The 18,189-nt window shown below is 40.7% G+C and overlaps 2 protein-coding genes across 4 annotated transcripts in view; one reads left to right on the forward strand and one right to left on the reverse strand.

Moving 5' to 3' along the window:
- sesn1 (sestrin 1) overlaps nt 1-8,614 on the reverse strand; it is a 55,978-nt gene extending 47,364 nt beyond the window's left edge. Inside the window, exons 1-2 of the mRNA XM_035678809.1 lie at nt 8,521-8,614; nt 7,059-7,378 (exon numbers count right to left, since the gene is read on the reverse strand). Of these exons, the coding sequence (XP_035534702.1) occupies nt 7,059-7,337 (279 nt within the window). The 5' untranslated portion in view covers nt 7,338-7,378; nt 8,521-8,614. The remainder of the gene's footprint in view (nt 1-7,058; nt 7,379-8,520) is intronic.
- Nucleotides 8,615-10,554: 1,940 nt separating this feature from the next.
- cep57l1 (centrosomal protein 57, like 1) lies at nt 10,555-17,264 on the forward strand. 3 transcript variants are annotated; one of them, XM_035678350.1, is made up of 12 exons: nt 10,555-10,731; nt 11,245-11,401; nt 11,490-11,669; nt 11,767-11,888; nt 12,049-12,162; nt 12,235-12,312; nt 13,104-13,193; nt 13,280-13,369; nt 13,467-13,729; nt 13,819-13,963; nt 14,426-14,540; nt 15,915-17,264. In XM_035678350.1, the coding sequence occupies exons 1-12, from the start codon at nt 10,711-10,713 to the stop codon at nt 15,926-15,928; spliced, it is 1,389 nt and encodes a 462-aa protein (XP_035534243.1). In that variant the 5' UTR covers nt 10,555-10,710; the 3' UTR covers nt 15,929-17,264. The 3 variants fall into 3 exon arrangements, with proteins under 3 accessions (XP_035534243.1, XP_035534242.1, XP_035534244.1); XM_035678349.1 differs by lacking the exon at nt 15,915-17,264 and having other exon boundaries at nt 14,426-15,132; XM_035678351.1 differs by lacking the exons at nt 10,555-10,731; nt 15,915-17,264 and adding an exon at nt 10,768-10,875 and having other exon boundaries at nt 14,426-15,135.
- The last annotated feature ends 925 nt before the right edge of the window (nt 17,265-18,189 follow it).

The following is an 18,189-nucleotide window of genomic DNA, read 5'->3' on the forward strand; positions in this document are numbered from 1 at the left end:
CTCTCCCTCTCTCCCTCTCAATTCCTGAATAGCATGGCCAGAAATAATCGCAGACAAGCCAGCACCCCCCACCCCCAAGTAATGTGTCAACCAACGCACCCCATCATTGCACCTCATGCCACTGGTACCATGACGACTGCTTAGGCTTTCCAACACTAGCCCATCTCTCCCTCTGTGCCAAGATAATACAGCCATTTCATGTTTTAGTGGAGCAGCCGTTACAATAAAGACTGATGATGTTTCCAGGGAACAAATTAAAAGATTCTTCTCTTTCTGTCTACTGTTTTTGAGATTTTTCAGCATGGGTAATAAAAGGCAAAACAAAAAATGGAAAATTGTGCTATTTATCATTTATTCAGGCTTACAACAGGATTGACAGTGACCTAGTTGCACACTTCCCACATGCCCCCCTCCTCTCTAGTCTTCCCTAGTCTGCACCCGGCAGCATGCCGCACTGACTGGAAGGTTGGGGTCTGTCTGTGTTGTAGGATCAAAGTGGGAGCTTGTGTGTTAATATGCTTCCTTACCATCTTAGAAATGGTCTCTAATATCCTGGCAAAGAAGGCATTTGGTGCTGGAAAGTCAAGATATTGCATAAATGCTCAGATTCTTGTACAGTGCTAGACTTATTTATTAGTATATTAATTACTTGTGGTTTTAAATTTATATTGTACTTTGAGAAAGCTTCTGACTGTGGGTTTCATTCATGTTTGTGGATAAAGGATAAAACCTATGCACAGAACACCGCCAAAAGGCTATCAATTTGATTATAAAGTCAATGGTATTTTCATTAATAATTTCTAGATGAAATGATAAATCATTTGATCTATAAAATGTCCAACACAGTTTTCAAGAATCCAGAATAATGTCTTCAAATGTTTTGTTTTGTGCAGCCTACAGTCCCAAACCCAAAGATATTCAGTCCAGAATGACAGAACGCCTCACAGAAGCTCCAACCAGAGTTTAAATTACATTAAAGAAATGGCTAAAATGATCACTCGATTATCGTAAATGTTGACGATTAGTACTCTCTTTATTGAACAATCGATTACTTGATTGATTAATTTCAGCTCCAAACCATACCTCAACTTGGAAAAGCAATAGATTTGCAGCTAAAATGCATCAAAGAAGAACTACAACAATGTGCAGCTATCATCAGCAGTATCAGCATCACCAGGGCCGAAAAACAATCATATTACAAGAGGCTTTAAAGGAGTGTAGTAAAGCCTTAAGTGGCCACAATGTAATTGCAACATAAAGCTTCATGTAGCCAGTAAGATTAAACATCCCACAGACACACTGCCAGTGCACACACACCCATTCCAGTCCATATCAACGCTGTCACATCACTCTCGCCCAGCTGGCTAGCAGCTGTAAATCCACAGCTTTATTCCTCTATCACTTCCTCGGAGCATTTCACTGTACAGTTACTGTGCCAAAGGTCACTGCCTGCTGCTGCTGCTGCTACATTCTCTCCCCCCTCGATATGCAATTTGTCTGACCTGGTTCGAGCCGAGATCTCCCATAATCCAGCAGATCTGCCCAGACCACAAGGCTCTCTCTCCATGGGTCCTCACTCTATTTACAGAGTAAGCAAAGGTAGCCCAGAGAGGACTAGAGGCATGCACACAAAACACACGCCGAAACATAAAGTAAACTCACAAAGACAATAGCAGGCACATATACACACACATTCATGCACAAAAGTATATATAAACAGTTAGAGAACTTCTTGTCAGTGACAGTGAGCAAAAACCTTAACAGTTCTCTGAACTAACGTCACGGTCTGCAAGCGGACTTTGATTCTTCTTTCTCAGAAAAGCAATATTGCATCTGTACACACTCCGGTCTGTCAAGGTTGACAAGGACAGGTTTGTTTCACCACAAGCATGTCATCTTTGAGACAGGCTTATACAGACAACAGGCTTTTTTTGCGAACAAAGCTAACCCACAGTCAATCACACTCTGTGCAACAATATGTCAAAGAATTAAATCACTGTACAAGCAACCATGCAACACCAACCTTTCACATACATGAAAACACTGTGTTTTATAACAGTAATTGTCCAACCATGCATACTTAAGTCTTGACACACACATTTAAAAGCCAATGCATGCTCTTTAAAACCTGCATGACAGAGAATATGTGCACCTTCAACAAATAAATCAACCCTGAAAAAGCAATATCTGATGTCATCTCCGATGGCCTGCAGACACTCCCAAGCTTTCCACGTGGAGACAGGGTTATTCTGGGAGGAGGCCAGATCCAGGAAGCCATTTCACTTAATTAATCACACACAAGTGTTTATTACGGGGGCTGCTGAGTCATCCTAAATGTCCATAATTAGCTAAATAAGTATGTGTAAAAAATGAGGAGCAGTGTAAGCTTGAAACATCCACAGCCTTTGCCTTCCGGTAGTCTACTCCGGGACTGTCGCTTAACCGACAAATTAATGGCTGGTAAAAAATCTCTGAAAAATTCATCCCTCATTTCTTTTAAGCAGTGGAAGCAGCAGGATCTGGGTCAAAAAATACTCTGTATGCAGCACAGTGAAAAAGATTTTAACCCATTTTCCTAAAACAAGATGGTTGCTCATTTTGTAGAATAATAAGCCATAAATATATAAATGTGGTATAAAAATAATGCAAACTGACATATATAACTACGCCTGAAAATAAAATTCAAATCAGTCGCCATCTTGGGAAATGTGTTAAAAATCTTCTTTATTGCGCAGCAAACTAAATATTTTCTATCCTTGTGGATAAAGGAGACTTTACGGATTCAGGAAATACCTTCAAAACTGCAGTAAATGTGTTTAAACATCCTTCTGGGCTTTTGAAAGATTGCCAAAGATTTATCTTCCAGAAAAACAGACACTTAGCTCTGTGACTCGAATGACTCTATTGTTATGGTAATACATGAGAGGCACATGCTGGGGTTATGCATTTCTGTACACTGCTTAATTGTGCATTAAAACATTAGTAAAATAAAGTTTATGGAACATGCAGCAATACTAACAAAGTAAGATTCTGAATTCCTATATTGGCAAGAACTTCACATTGTATTCGGCCATTTTCCAATTCTCAGTAGCAAAAAAACGTCAGACTGAAAATGGACTGTATGTGCTCAGAACTGGACTGAATTAAATTCAAAGAGACACTAAGTCCATTTGGTATTTACTGTACATTCTTCACTACATCATTTAATCCGTGTAGGCTGCAGATGTGGACAAGTCTTCAGCCTGCTTCAAAAGGACAGGTTGATCTTTTGAGAGTGGTCCTTAATTCAAGTTAGGGGTAGAAGGGCTAACACAATGGTGTAATTACATAACACAAAGAAACCCCTCTCTGTCTCTGTCCAGCCGCCCAAGACTGGACTCCTTTCATCCAGCGAGGGAACATGGTGACCGGAGAGAGAGCGGGACGATGGAGTCTGCCCACCCCTTTCATAGACTCAGAACAAACACATACTATTGTCTCTCTTGATTTGTGTGTATGTGCATATGAGCCTGTGTTTGCATGTAGTACGTCCGTCTTCGCCCGTCGTCAGTCTCTGTTCCAATATATACGTCAGATCAATAAAGCTCAGCAAGGTCAAGCCTCGACAAGCCCCAGGATGACCTTCTGACAGCGTCTGCATGTTGCAACATTGCATAGGTAAGTGATTTTGACTCGTGTGTGTGTGTGTGTTCACCCCAGCTGGCCCACAAGGACAGCTTAAGGGAACCCAACCCCTCCCTGCACACATAGAACCCTATTTTCGTCCGGCGACCCTGTAACCCTTGACCCCTGGGACTCAGCAATACTGGGGCAACATAACACAAACATTTGAGCCCACAAGCCCATTCCTCTAACTGTGATCACAGCTTCTCCCACACATGCACAGGGTGCCTTGAAAAACAAGCAATGACTCAGAGGCAATGAGAAGGGTCTGTGGCCTTCGATGTTTCTGAATCTCTTTTTTTATCATATGGGTTTGTCAACTGAAACTGGAAGCAGAACAAAGAAAAAAAAAAATGTGCAGCATTAAATGTCCATGTCCAGGCACTTGCCAACACGTGTCATTTTGGGAAATATGTTTTCTTTTTGCTACATTAAATAGAATTGATTTTATGTCATTGTGATATAAGGATCAGCCAGCACCCGTAGCTAACAAACACAAAGACTGGAAACTAAAGAAAACAGCAAGCCGGATTCTGTCAGAAGAAAAAACATCAAGCACAAGATGTAAAGTCAAGCCCCGATGTTTTGTTGTCACTATAAGGTTTCCAGGCAAACAATGTATACTTCAGGAAGTTACTACGCCCCTGACCAGGAAATAGTCTAGCACATAACCCGCCCCACCATTAAAACCCACAGGTTTAACAGATGAATTGAACCAGTGTGTAGGATTTAGTGGCATCTACACTGTAGAAGCGGGATAGTTAAACATGGAGGCATCTACAGTAATGAAAACCTACCTATGAATATTATATTCCATTTCTGCCAATAAATTCTCCTAAATGTGAAACACTGGACCTTTGAGAAACATGTTCATTCTTGAGCTTTTTTACTCACATTTGGCTAACTAGCTGCTAGATGTAGTTTCATATTTAATGGACATATATGAAGTGCATTTCCCTGCTATTGCTTTAAATGTGTGTACATGTGCCACTAAACATTGGCATATCCCTAACCCTTATTTTTAAATGCCACTGAATTTGATTTTCTTCATACCACACTGGACCCACGGATGAGGGCCTATGTCTTATTTCTTTAAATTATTATTGGCTACACCTTCACAGTTGATCAAATGTACAGCACTGTGTGTCTGCACACTGGGACCATAAAGTAGCAAAATATTGTTCCAGGCCAAATTTCTGCGAGCCATGAGGGTATTAGAGGACATTATTCTCACCAAGCAGGAGGCCTTCCTCCTCTAGAAGAGAGGGGGTTGTCATGAGGAAAGAACTGTCTGTGTTTTCAAAGATTTTGTCTTTAATCAGCAGATCTGCTGGAATTAGAGGTCTGTCTGAGCCTGAGCCCCCTCCCTTACCCCCTTCAATCCCTGACAACGTGAGAAAGGTGTGTGTGTGTGTGTGTGTGTGTGTATGTGTGTTGGTCAGGGGAGTCTTCAACCGTGGGACCAGAACGACATGAGCTGCCACACTGGGCTCATAAATGCACCCTTTGGCAAGCCCACAGCAAATGCAGCTTAGCATAATTCAAAAATACCAGACGGTGTGTACTGTGGTGCACTGCTAAATCCACAAAGCAGCTTTCTCCCTCTCTCATCTCTCTCTGCCCCTCTCCTCCATCTTCCAAAAAACACTTCCGCACAAACAGGAATTAATGCCACTGCCAACCAGTCTATTTCCTCGGAATAACAACCCCGTCAGGCCATCAAAAGTTGTCAAGCTTAGTTTTGTTTGTTATTAGAGGACTCATTAAGTGGAAAAGGCCACAGCTAACACCTCGCTAAAGCCCGGATAAAGCCAATATTTTGTTCTTTGCAAGTAAATAATGACAATTTTAACTGACAAAATATAATAAATCCGAAAATACTTTGGCACCAACATTAATCATCCATGAATATTAAATCATTTATGTATTTTATTGGTATTATGGTTCATTCAGGACTGACAACAACATGAATACAGAACGTACAGGTACATGTTGTGACCTGAATCCAAGTAACACTTGACCACATCTGCAATAACAACAAAAACACAAACCAACCACCAAACCGACAGCGCTGGCGTGGATATTAGCTGATAGAACGATATTATATTTATGTGAGCAGGTGGTTGAGACAGACCACGGGTCGGTGTGATGTCTGCCTCCAGCCGTCCCCATTCCTCGTTATATTACACCCATTTTCATTATATTAATAACAGACCTGTGGAATATCACACTGGTCACACCAACAGCATTTAAATTACCAACTGAAATGACAGGACATACTGATTGTGTTAAATCAGCTACACTGTAAAAAACGATGAAGATGTTGGATGTTATATTGGCGTAATGTTGATGATGGAGGGCGTTACTGAGTAGTTTCAGTTAAAAAATAAGTCTTAGCTTTCAGCAGTGTGGATGTTTTTATTAGCAGAACTCAGTTTGTGGCTGTAAATATAAGCCCTTGGGCAAATTAGATAAAAAATTATATAATAAAGTCATGAAATGTGCTTCAGAGGGAAGGAAATTGTTCTTTTAAAATGTTATTTTTCAGAAAGATTCAGTACTTTTATTGTATATGTTATATACTGTATGGTAATTGAGGCAATCTATATTATTATTATTGTGTGTGTGTGTGTGTGTGTGTGTGTGTATGTTGGTTGGGGAGGGGGGAGTTATTAGGACATTAGACCAATGGGGCATTTAAACTCCTTAGTATTGATTGCTTGTGGCAATTAAGAAATGTTTATTCTGCTGTTATTTTAATGTAACCATCAATTAAATCCTTAAAATTAGAATGTAATAAGTGTGAAATGTGAAATTTGTGATACATGGCAAAGAAATTAAAATCTTTTTTTGCATCTGCAGCCTTTCAAAAAACCTTTTGTGGCCATTTCAATGATTTTAGGTTAAGTTATCTTATTATGGAGTAATAATTTATTAGCAGTATACTTGTACTTGTCTTTAAAACCAGTATTTTGTCCATCTGAATGTGTGTACTCTCACCATTACAGTTTATTTGTGGTGAATATCGGTGTATTTTCTGTACAGTAAAACAGTTTATACAAACTACTAACTCTTTGTGCATGTATGCATGTCGCTGAAGGACACGATCGGCCTTGGCTCATGTAGTGTTTCAGTGTTAATTAGGTTGCGGTGTCTCATTGTGTCACTGAATGTAATCCACTTGACAAAACATGCATTGGGTCTTCACAAACGTTCTGACTCAAGCGCACTGTTTGTAATGCTTATGAAGAGGTGAAGACAGGAGCAGATGGCAGCAGAACAATACCATAAGCACTAGTATGAAAGGACATTTGACAGCCTGGTGCAGCTTAATGTAACACAGAACAAAAAGCTCACAGGACGTCTTATTATAAAAAGCTGTATTAATCTCCTACCTGGACAGCCTGCAGGAGCCGAATGCATCGCTCCCTGACGTCTTCAAAGGGACACCGTTTGGAGAGCATGAGAAGGTGAGCCAGGATGTCGTTCAGGTCGCTGTTGGGAAGGCATCCCGAGGCTGGGGGCGAGAGGGCCGGTGTCGGTATGGGTCTGATGGCCTCCACTTTCCTCATCACCATCTGGCGGATGTTCTCCATGGCTTCGCTTCTGGAGATGGCATCCCGGCTGCCCAGCCCGTCCCATCTCCCCAGAGACTCCTGGTCCTGCACGTCCATCTTCTGATGTGGGACTAGTGTTTGTGCTGTCTTACAACAAGCTACACAACAAGTAACACATGAAACATTGTATGGTTTACATCACAGGATCAAAAAAACCCCAAAGCAATGTTTATTTTAATGCTATTCTAGTGGGGAACTGTGGTTGGGCATGCACCTATAATGTCATTCAGTGTCAGACAGCACTGCAAGAGCTACTATTGCCCGATATTAGCACATATATCAGCCAGTAAGCAACAAGAATTTGTGTTGCAAATTGCATTGACATACTTGCACCTGGCAGCACTTACAAGTTTATTTTCCAACTGTTAAATAATGTCAGATCTGTATTAAATGTGTATTTTTTTATAGCTCAAATATATAGTTTTATAGAGTTTATGAATAAAATAACCAGACGCGACATAATCCAACACAGCTGACAACATCACAATGATGCAAAAAGTCATGTAAAAATCTAATATTGCTTCAAAGAAGTTCTGATTTTTCATTTGCAATACTACAATGGCCTAACACACTGATATCACTGTATAATGTATAAACAGTATGGTCACACATGGTATATTTAATCATGCCTACTCAGTAAAGATCTTCACCACAGTTCTTTAATAAAGGAATTCAAGAGATTTTATCAAATGCTTCTTTCTATCTACCTATGTCTAAATATAAATATGCCTTTATCTATATGTGTATGTGTATATATATATACACATACACATACACATACATATGCATTAATCTGACCTAAAACAGCCAGTATTAGTCGGGCTCTAGCAGGAATACAGGCATTTAAACCAAGATCAAGCTGACAAATGTAACACTGAACATTTGATCTGTTAACTTCCAACCAAAAAAAAACCCAAAAAACAACCTGGTTTTAGTCCAGACTATGCACTGAAGTTAAAACCATCATAATCTGGAAATTAAAGTGTTACTGCCTCCAACTGCTTTTGCATTTAAAAATAATGTACAAATAACGCAACTTTCCATTTAAGTGAGGTCCATTCAATCTGTCCCTGTCTTCCTTTCGTGTCAAGGCTTTTTTTTTTTTTTTGTTGTTTTTTTCCAAGGCACCCATTAATAACAAAAGACACCCGTAAAGTACAACAGAACCGCGGAGGAACCCACAGCCCCACCTTTCACCGTGGACCCACGAACAAAAAGTGTCACTCTCTCAAATACTCACTTTATCCACATTCTCCGGTGCAGGTCTGCTGCTTACGGGACGCCTTGACACTGCACAGACCAGCAAACAGCTCGAAACGGTAGGAGGCGACGGCTAGGAACATTTGATTGGCGGGGCGGGCTGGCCAATGAGAGGCGGCCGTGGGCGTTCTGAGGGCGTGTCCGTGCGAATTCTGGCCACCTGATTGGTCGGAGGCCAGTTGCCAAGCTCGCCTGGGGGAAGGTTTCCTGGGAGTTGGATTCTCTGCGTTCGATCCGTGTTTTGAAAGGGTGGCGCGTCGGAACTACATCTCCCATCATGCAGTTCGTCGGCAAAAGCCCCCCTTTCTCTTGTTTATCAGAAAATAACTGAGAGGCAGGCAGAGGAGAGAGAAAGAGGGAGATATTGTACGTGTCGGGTTGATTCGCTTTTGTTGTTTAATCTCATTTGCATTTAACTGAACTGCCAAAGCTACACACTGAAACTCAATGATGAAGATTGTCGTCTAAAAGAAGTTAAAATGTGATGCTGCATGTCATGTAAATCTGTATTAGAGACAAAGGTGTTGTCTCTAACCAAAAAAATATATAAACCTACTTAAGATGTACGAATCTGGAAACTGGGAGAAACACAAATACCAAAATAAGTTTTAGAGAAAATACATGTTTTATGTTGCAGCACACCTGCTACGACTACAGACATGTTGCCTTCTGCTGCAGCAGGCTTTTTGCGTACTGTGCAAATGTTTACAAGGTGACTGATTGGCTTCAGACACTACTGACTGACAATAGCTCAAGAGGCCAGAAAAATGCCTTTAACAATAACTTTTTTTGGTTTAAAGTGTCTCCACGTAATCAAACTCCAACACGTGTTATTTAAGGCCATAGCTACCACTGAGGACGCTGAGGTCATGTATGTCCTCTGTATTTTGGGGGATGTGTGTCTTTGGATAAATCAAAATGATAACAGGGTGTGTTTTCTTCACTCATGTGCACCAGTTTTTTTTTAGCAGTGTGTTTGGAAATGATTAAATACTTTAAATGTTAGTCTACTGGTTCGTCTGTATTCTAATCAAAACAGGCAAAAATACTTCTGATCCATAAAGCTGCATGCAGGATGAGTGACTCTCAGTATTTATTCTGGCTATCGTCCTGCTTTATATTTCTGCCAGCAGTTTTGTGAGGCTTTAGATCTTTGATTTCACGAATGCTCACTGTATTATAAACGCAAAGATTAAATGCATTTGAACATGTGACATAGATATGATTCGTTATCAATACTTTATAGTTTATGTTGCTAAAATGTTCCCTCCAATGTGGAGAGGGCGAAGGCCTCGATTGTTTTAACAGGGTTGGCAGAAAGTGGGAAATTATATTAGACTTTACTCTTTTATTTTATCTAAATTATATGAAAGTGTCAGATGGTGTCTCTCTGACAAAATCTGAAAATCTGACCCCCATTAGAGGTCACCAAAGTTTCACTGGGGGGTTGTGAGGCCTTCTTAATTTAAAGGTGTGTAAGAAAACTTGTCTAATTACTGTTACTGTTAATTTTATATATAATATTTTATATTTTTATCTTTTACTTTATTTTTAAGGTTGTTAAGGTGTATGTAATGTATGTTTTGTTTCTTGTATGCTACTGGATACTTGAATTTCCCTCGGGATAAATAAAGTATCTATCTGCCTATAATTATGTGACGAAAACAAAATGAAATTGTTTGCTTGGATAGAATTTATGATTGTTAAAAAAAAAATACACAATAGAGACATATAATTGTATAAAAGGTTCCTAAAACCATCAAAAAACAAACAAACATACATCTAATGTAATATTTACCAAATTCACTGTACAGTTTATCCGTTGTAACTGTATAAAATATGTCACTTAGTCATCAATGATAGATAGAAAAGGGGTCCCTTAAGGAAACAAGTGTTGGAATATATAGTATATATATTATTATTACTATTATTATTATTATATATAGTGTGAATGTTTGGGAAGCAGCAGCAGGAGGCGGAACCTCCGAGATGAGGGCGGCAAAGAGGAGGGAAATTTAAAAAGTGCGGACTGCCCGATGTGAAGCGGACAGGAGTCGGAAAGTGAAATATCTACGTAGAAACCAGTTCACCACTTACACAAGCGGTGTGAGGATATTAAACATAAACACAGGAGCTGTTTTGAAACGAGTATCGATCTCTGAGTGACAGGATGGAGGCTCGTTACGATCAGGTAACGGTCGCCCACCGGCCGTTAGCTGCGAGTGTGGCTATCGCGTTAGCTTTGTTTACTTTCTCTGACGCTGCTGTGAGCTGCTGGGGTCGTCTGAAAGTGGGGTTTTTTTGTGGCTTTTATCAAAGTTTAACGTCCAGTGAGGTTGGTTTGATAAGGGGAGAGGGGAGGGAGGTCGTTGCAGGTTTTAAGCTGGGATAACACGGTGTATTTTAACCGTGTTTGTAACGGAGGTCGTGAGGCGTTTAGGAGCGTTACGGTTTGTGTGTATTTATCAGCTTTCTCCTCACTGCAGCTTCAATAAATCAATGCTTTAATAAGTCTTTAACACAGGAGAAAGTACAGGATTTGCTGGTGCTTTTATATTACATGTTATCATCTTGGTATTGGACTGTGAGTCAAACAGAAGAACCCATCTTAGCGACTGAACAATTAACCACTAATGGAAATAATCATTAACGTTTGCTGCTATCTTCTGTCTCTAAAGCCTCCTCCTTCTCCTCTTGTCTGTAGATTTTAGACTCGCCCTCCAAAAACAGCTACATTGGGAGCTATTACCAGCCTCCAGACAGGATACTGTCAGTGCCCAGACAGCTGCAGCTCCCTGCACACTCCTCCGTCAGCATGGACCCTCAGGGGTCTCAGACCAAACCTAATATTGACAGCAAAGGTACGGTGCAGCCATTGTGTCAAGCTGGTCTCATGCAGTGTTTTTGCCGTGGTGGCCTCCTGCTATAATTTGTGTCGTCCTTATTAAGCTGTCGTTGACGCACTGAAGACCCTGCAGCAGAAAATCCGACGGCTGGAGCTGGAGAGGAAGCAAGCAGAGAAGAGCTACCACCAGTTCTCCCATGAAGCTCATCAACAGGTCGCAGCATCTCATACAACGCACAGCCAGCCGGTCAGCCTGCCTGAGACAGATAACACTGACAGGAAAGGTAAGTGACGGAGGGCGCAACGGGAGAGGCCTCTGCTGTCTTCTTGGGCGTTATAAAAATGTGAAGTCTTCCCTGTGTTCTGTGTTTGTGATAACAGAGCTGGACGTGAAGCTGCAGTCGGCAGAGTCTCGGTGTAAGGTTCTTGAGAAGCAGCTGGACTACATGAGGAAGATGGTTGAAAACGCTAAGAAGGAGAGGAATGCTCTCATGGAGAATCAGGTAGTCCAAAAGTGTAGTTTTGTAGCTCACAGAAGGATAACACATTATGTTTATATCCTAATTCTATTCCTCATCTGTGTTCCATTAGGTTACATCTCTCTATGTACTGTAAGCATGTTACAGAGCCGCCATATAATCCCTGTCGGTCTCCCCCCTCTAGGCCTCACTGCAGAACCAGCAGCCGAGCAGCTCCAACGCCCAATCTCAGCGCGAGAAGCTGGAAAAACTTGAATCGGAGTGTCTCAAATTGAGCAGGACCCAAACTCTGGCAGAGGTAATTTCACAGTTCTTCCAAATGATTAGTCTGAATGATAAGATCCTTACTTCAGTGCAATTTTGCTTTCAGAGGAAGCTGGCCTTTCTGGAGCAAAAGCTACTGAAAGAAGAACACGAACGTCAACTTGTGCAGGAGAAAGCAGACAAAGTCAGTGTGCGCACACTTCTCACTTTTTGGATCAGAAGTTTACCTTGTTGTTTTTTTCTCTACTGAAGCCCGAAATATGCCGTGCTTTGCCAATAATTATTTTTTTAATAGCCGGCTATCTTGAGATCACAAGTTAATTTATCTGGAGAAAAATAACTTTGTTTGTTTGTAGATAACAAGATAATGAACCCGTTATCACAACAAAGCTAAAAGTCGTTTCCTTTTATTACTTAAACTGTTTGTCAGAGATCAGCAGTGCAATGCCAGCTTGCATAGATGGCGTTTTTATAGATATAGCATTGGTTAAACATAATGGACAATGCATGGAGGAATAACTTGCCAGTTAATATTTCATATTGACCAAAATAGCATCAAATGGCCAAGAAATGAATATTTTAAGTTAACTCTCAGATGTACATTCTGGTAGCAACTTGTTTCAGGTCAGTAATGATCGTCCCAAACAGTCGACAGTGATCTTAAAGGCTGAAATCAGTAGTGATCAAATGAACCAGACATCGGACGGCATAACAGACTTAAAAAATAACTGTAAGCATGGTCGTTCTCAGCTTCTGTAATTCCCTTTATCCCAAATATGCACATATTTTAGAATAAATTAAGAAAATAAGCACTTCTTTTTTGTTTTATATAAAAGGTCAATTACTTTTAGTCCCTATAAAATTATCTCTAATCTAATAATGGTAAAATGCCAACAAAGAATCTTGATAGGTACAGCAGACGCAGCTTTTTTTGATTTTTCTTTAATCGTGCTATTATTGCCATTATGTCCACAGCTGCAGAAAGAGTTGGACATCAACTTTCGAATGTCTGTCCAAACGACTGAAGACATCAAGCCAAAGAAGAAAACAAAAAAGAGCATAAAGGTACGTTTCTTATTGATAAAGCTAATTAACTATTAACTTATTGTTTGTTTGCACATAGTAGTGATAAAATCTATCTTCTACCTCAGAAAACCTCCAGACAGAACGAGCTGGCATCACCAAGCCCCCCAAGGCACAAAACCTCCAGACAGAACAAAATGCCTTTTGTTGCTGGAACAGTAAGTCCGTTCTGCTCTGCACTAACTCTAAAAACCATGAATTATTAACCGTTTCCCCTTTTTTTCTATTGATTTTGATCTCCCCTACCTGTTGCAGTCGACGAGCCCGAGCCATTCAGTCCACGCCAACATACAAAGTATACTTCACATGATGAAGCACCATCAGCCCCAGCTGTGTGAACGAGTGAGCGCTCTGCAGAGATCTGGTTGTGGAGCCAAGAAAAGCCTCCAAAAGGACTTTTCTCAATCTCCCACTACTTTTCACAATCCTGACAGGGAGCCCAAACGAGCAGATCAGTCACTGGGCTCGCTGTCTGATCTGCTCTTGGCTCTGCAGGACGAGTTAGGACAAATGAGCTTGTGAGTGAGATTTGTATTTGTTTTTTTTTTACTTTACTTTCTTTTACACATTTAGTAATCTGTGTCTGTGTTTGTTTTTCTTTTGTCAGTGAGCATCAGGAGTTGGTGGCTCAGATAGATGCAACCCAACATCGCAACCAGAAGCAGGATCTGCAGAGAGAACTTGAGAGGTTGGTCGCCAGGATGGAAGAGAAGGGAGTTCAGATCACCAAACTCCGCAAACACCAGCAGACGGTATGTGAACCGTCACTCGGTACAATCCAGCCTCATTGAGGAACTTTGTAGACATGTAGTGTTTAATTTAACGAACCAGTGTGTAGGATTTAGTGGCTATAGGGGGTGAAGTCTGTATTTTATGACCTGGAAATGAGGATGGGCTGTGAAGTGTGTAGAAGAAAGTGGCAGCGGAAAAAAAGGTCCTTTCTTCTGTCTGTGTTTGGTTTGTCCGTTTTGGGCTACTGTAGATTAAAAACTGCTCATTCTAAAGTAACATAAACACAGAGATTCCTGTGTTCAGGTGATTACACACTAATGAAAACACATCTATGAATATTATATTCCATTTCTGCCAATAGTCCCTCCTGAATGTTACACACTGGACCTTCAAGTATGTCCAGTGTCTGTAGTGTTAGCTGATCTTCACCCATAAATGTTTAAGGTGTCTAATGTTTTCTAATGTCTTCGGCTCCTGGACAGGTCCACCAATTGTCCCAGAGCCAGCCACGCGCAGAGGAACACAAAACGAAGAAGCCGAGCGGGATCAAGCCACCTGCTCCTTCTCCTGTTAAACCCAAGCAGAAAGGAAAGAAAGGTGGGACCACTCACAACAACCTGCAGCTTCTCAGAGAGACCCAGAAGCTGAGGAACAGCCTAAAACAGGACGACCTCTCCTGGGAAACATGAGGTTTCTCTGGAAGAACTTTCTGTGTGCAGGCTTTGATACCACAGCTGGTTGAAGCACAAGACTCCTCTCTTCAGATGGCCTCTGGGACATGTTTAGTAAAAAGAGGGAATAAAGTGTTTTTTATGTTTTACACAGGACTTGATAATGTTTTACTCAGACAACCTATTAAGCAATTTGTGATTGACTTAAATAAAATCTTGCACATACAGGGTTCTTTAGTAGGTAGAGGGTGTTTAGTTTATGAACTGTGACCTTACATCTCATCTTAAATGAAGCTGGAGTAATCTATTTTTAATATTTAACACTTTTAAATAAAGCGTATTCTCTCTACATGGTGCAAATGCAGTTTTATTTCTGACAACACAAATGTTTTTCTGTAATTCTGCACCATTGTTTTTGATTGAAAACCACTAGGTGGCAGTGCTCAGCCTGTGTTTATTTTAACAAACGTGAGGGCTTTCACCTCTGACGCACACGGTTGCATGTATAATAATAAGACACAACTGTATAATGTTGCATGCAGCACCAAGCTCCTACTGTCTTGAACAGTCTATAATTGAGATGGACCAGATGCGTTTGTGAATTCGGTTACAGCAGCTGGTTGGACAGCTGAGTAAATGTAGCCCTGACCACAGGACAAACGGATGTGGCTTTTATCGCTGTGCACAAGTGGGAGGAACTGCTTTTTGATTTTTGAATTTTACTTTTCTCACACAGCCAAAACGGCTCAATTCTCTTAAATGCAACGATGAGAGTTAGTCATCTTAATTGCAGGCTGTGTCAGATGACAGGACACATTTCTAGTGAGGCTGAGGCTTTTATATTTGCTCCCTGTTTATTTGAGTCAGCCACCTTTATTTTTTTTTATGGGAGGAATAACCCCACACGTGAAGCTGCCTCATAACATTCCTGCATTATCTCATTATAAGGCCTTGGTCAGCATTGTTGTTGTCTCATCTGGTCACATTTTTGAGAAGTAGGAAGAATACTTTCTTACCTTAAAGCTAATCTCAGCCACTCCCTATACCACCAACTCTACACTGATTAAGTCACAGATTGTTGACATAAAAACATCCCTAACTTGCCCTGCCCGACGTCACGGGTCACAGCAGAAGAAAACAGCTTATTGTTATTGTTGCTATCTGCCTTTTCAGTTCATTATCTAGTTCGGTTCTGGTATTCTTGGCATGACTGAGTTCACTGCATGGTTAAATGGACTGAGCTGGTGTATGAGCGAGAGACTAAACCCTAATGCATTGTTTCTCTGTGCTCCCATATTAGATTACAGAGCCTGACTGGACGCAGCAATCTGGTTAGCTGAGGCAAGTCAGGGCCCCTCCATGCCCATATACAAGGATCTCCATCCTCTCCTGACCCTGCAGCTCCGATACCTTGTGACTGCACACCTCTCTTTTTGTGTGCTGTTCAATAGCAGTGGTGTGCTCAGAGAGCAGTGTATGTAGGAGGGCTGGGTAGATATGAGTCTGCGTAAGGCATTTTGTTGTGGGTGTGTGAAGGAATTGCCTATAAACAGCTACTAGTCCATCGTCTTAGAAAGAAGAAGAACAAGGAGTACATTTGCCTACAGTCAAGTTTGTGGATTCTAACTGAAAAAGCAGCATCCTCAGTGTGTGAATGCCTTTTATTGAATAGGACAGCTAAAGATTGACAGAAAAGAGAGCGAGAGAGGGAGAAGGGATGACATGCAAAGGGCCACAGGTCAGATTTAAACCCATAGGACTCAGCCCTGGTACATGGAGCACCAGCTCTACCAGGTGAGCTACCAGGTCGCCCCAGATTTTCCATTTAGTAAAAGGCCTGCAAGAGATGTTCTTAGATAGAGCAGCACAAGCTTTTCTATCTCTGTCCAGTAACACTAAGTGCAGGGTTGCAGACTGTTTTTAATGGAAGCACAAGAGAGAGAAACTGTGGTGTGGTTATCCAAAAAACATCTCTCTCTCCCTGAAACGCTCTTTGGTTCAGGGAAACGTTGCCAGCTGGGGATTCTGGCACTGTAAGAATAACAGTCTGCTCAGCACTAAAACATTTTGTTACGCACACACCTCGTTCGAGAATGTAGTCGAGTACACGGGCCGCGATACTTGAGTGTGCGCACACACGTGCATACTAACATTTCCTTCAGAGCTAGCAGTTTTTGCTACATAAACAGAACCTTGCTGTGACCTCGGAAACTTGTCAGGAAACACAGTGAAAAACAAATGGTTTGTTTTTTTAACAGACTGGTGGTTTCTTTGGGTCATTGATTGAATTGTTATTGATGGTACACGGCAGGAAATAATATCAGTGTTGTTCATGGAATAAACTTTGTACCAGTTTCCTTTTCAAACACTTTTCAAACATTTCTCTCGTAAGATTATTACACACAGGATAATGTAAAGTCTTTGGGAAAAGCCTTGTCTATACAGTGGATGACTGCAGGGCTATTAGTAAGTTTACAGCCAAAGGAAGGCACTAGTATCACCAAAAACGAAAAAATTATCATGTAGCTCAGTGGTTACCAACATTTTTTGGGCTTGTGACCCAGTAAAATTAAGCAATGTTAACTTGTGACCCCTTGTCACAGGTTACGACATCGTGGGTGTCCTGAGGCCTAAAGAGGCTAAAGTATGAAACATAATCTAAATACCTAAAGTTACGACAGTTTATTGCTGCCAATGCCAGAAAAAGAAAAAATGAACAGTGTCAAAAAAGTTTTTTTATACCAAGATATCTTTCACATTACTAGGAGATACAAACTTATCAGAAGATGTTTCTTGTTATAACCTATTATACTATTTATCTTGTTATAATGTGAAACGTTATAACACATTATAAAGTGTCATGGTAAGTTTACATGTTTTATTAAATTAAATTAATAAACCATCCTGTTATAACAATAAACTTTTCACTTTTTAACAAAATATTGATGCAGTTTTCTTTTTCTGGCGTGGCAGCAATACACTGCAGTAATAATTATATGTAACACAAATATGTTTCTATTCCTATTCCTTTAATTATCTGGTAACCCTTCAGATTTATCTTGGGAGCCCACGGGGGGAAACGATAACCACTAACTCTAGATAATCAGGCAGAGAACAGAGATGGAGGGCATTGATGGGGTTAGGGTGGATCCAGCTGTACAACATCAATAAGAATGTAAATTATATTAGTGCTTTTCCCAAACGACTGCAAGCACACTGACCAACACACTCACATGGAGGAGCAGGTAAAGCAGAGTTAGTCAGTTTACACGGCAAATAAGACGTAAAGTTTTGAATAGCTGGCATTTTGGTAAAGATATTTAATGCCAAATCCAGATTTAATAGGAATAAAGTGCTGAATTTGTAGACATCTGAATGTTTAGATACTGTAAATATGATGGTTGTTCAGCTCTAATCTGCTGTTTGCTTGTTGACCCAGCATTAGACAGACACACACACACACACACACACACACACACACAGGGCAAGACAAAGCAATGCCTGAACTTGATACCTTTTGTTGTCCGTGGCAACTAGTCTTCCAACTGTAACCATGGCGATGGAGCCTTTCACTG

This window comes from Morone saxatilis, unplaced genomic scaffold (assembly GCF_004916995.1).
Source record: "Morone saxatilis isolate NCDOM2014 unplaced genomic scaffold, NCSU_SB_2.0 Contig7, whole genome shotgun sequence".
Taxonomy (NCBI): Eukaryota; Metazoa; Chordata; class Actinopteri; family Moronidae; genus Morone; species Morone saxatilis.

Bases quoted from the DNA above. Each gene is read 5' to 3' on its own strand.
- cep57l1 (XM_035678349.1), top strand. From the start codon at position 10,711: ATGGAGGCTCGTTACGATCAG. The intron at 11,402-11,489 runs GTACGGTGCAGC...GTCCTTATTAAG, and splicing joins ACCTAATATTGACAGCAAAG to CTGTCGTTGACGCACTGAAG. The intron at 11,670-11,766 runs GTAAGTGACGGA...TTGTGATAACAG, and splicing joins AGATAACACTGACAGGAAAG to AGCTGGACGTGAAGCTGCAG.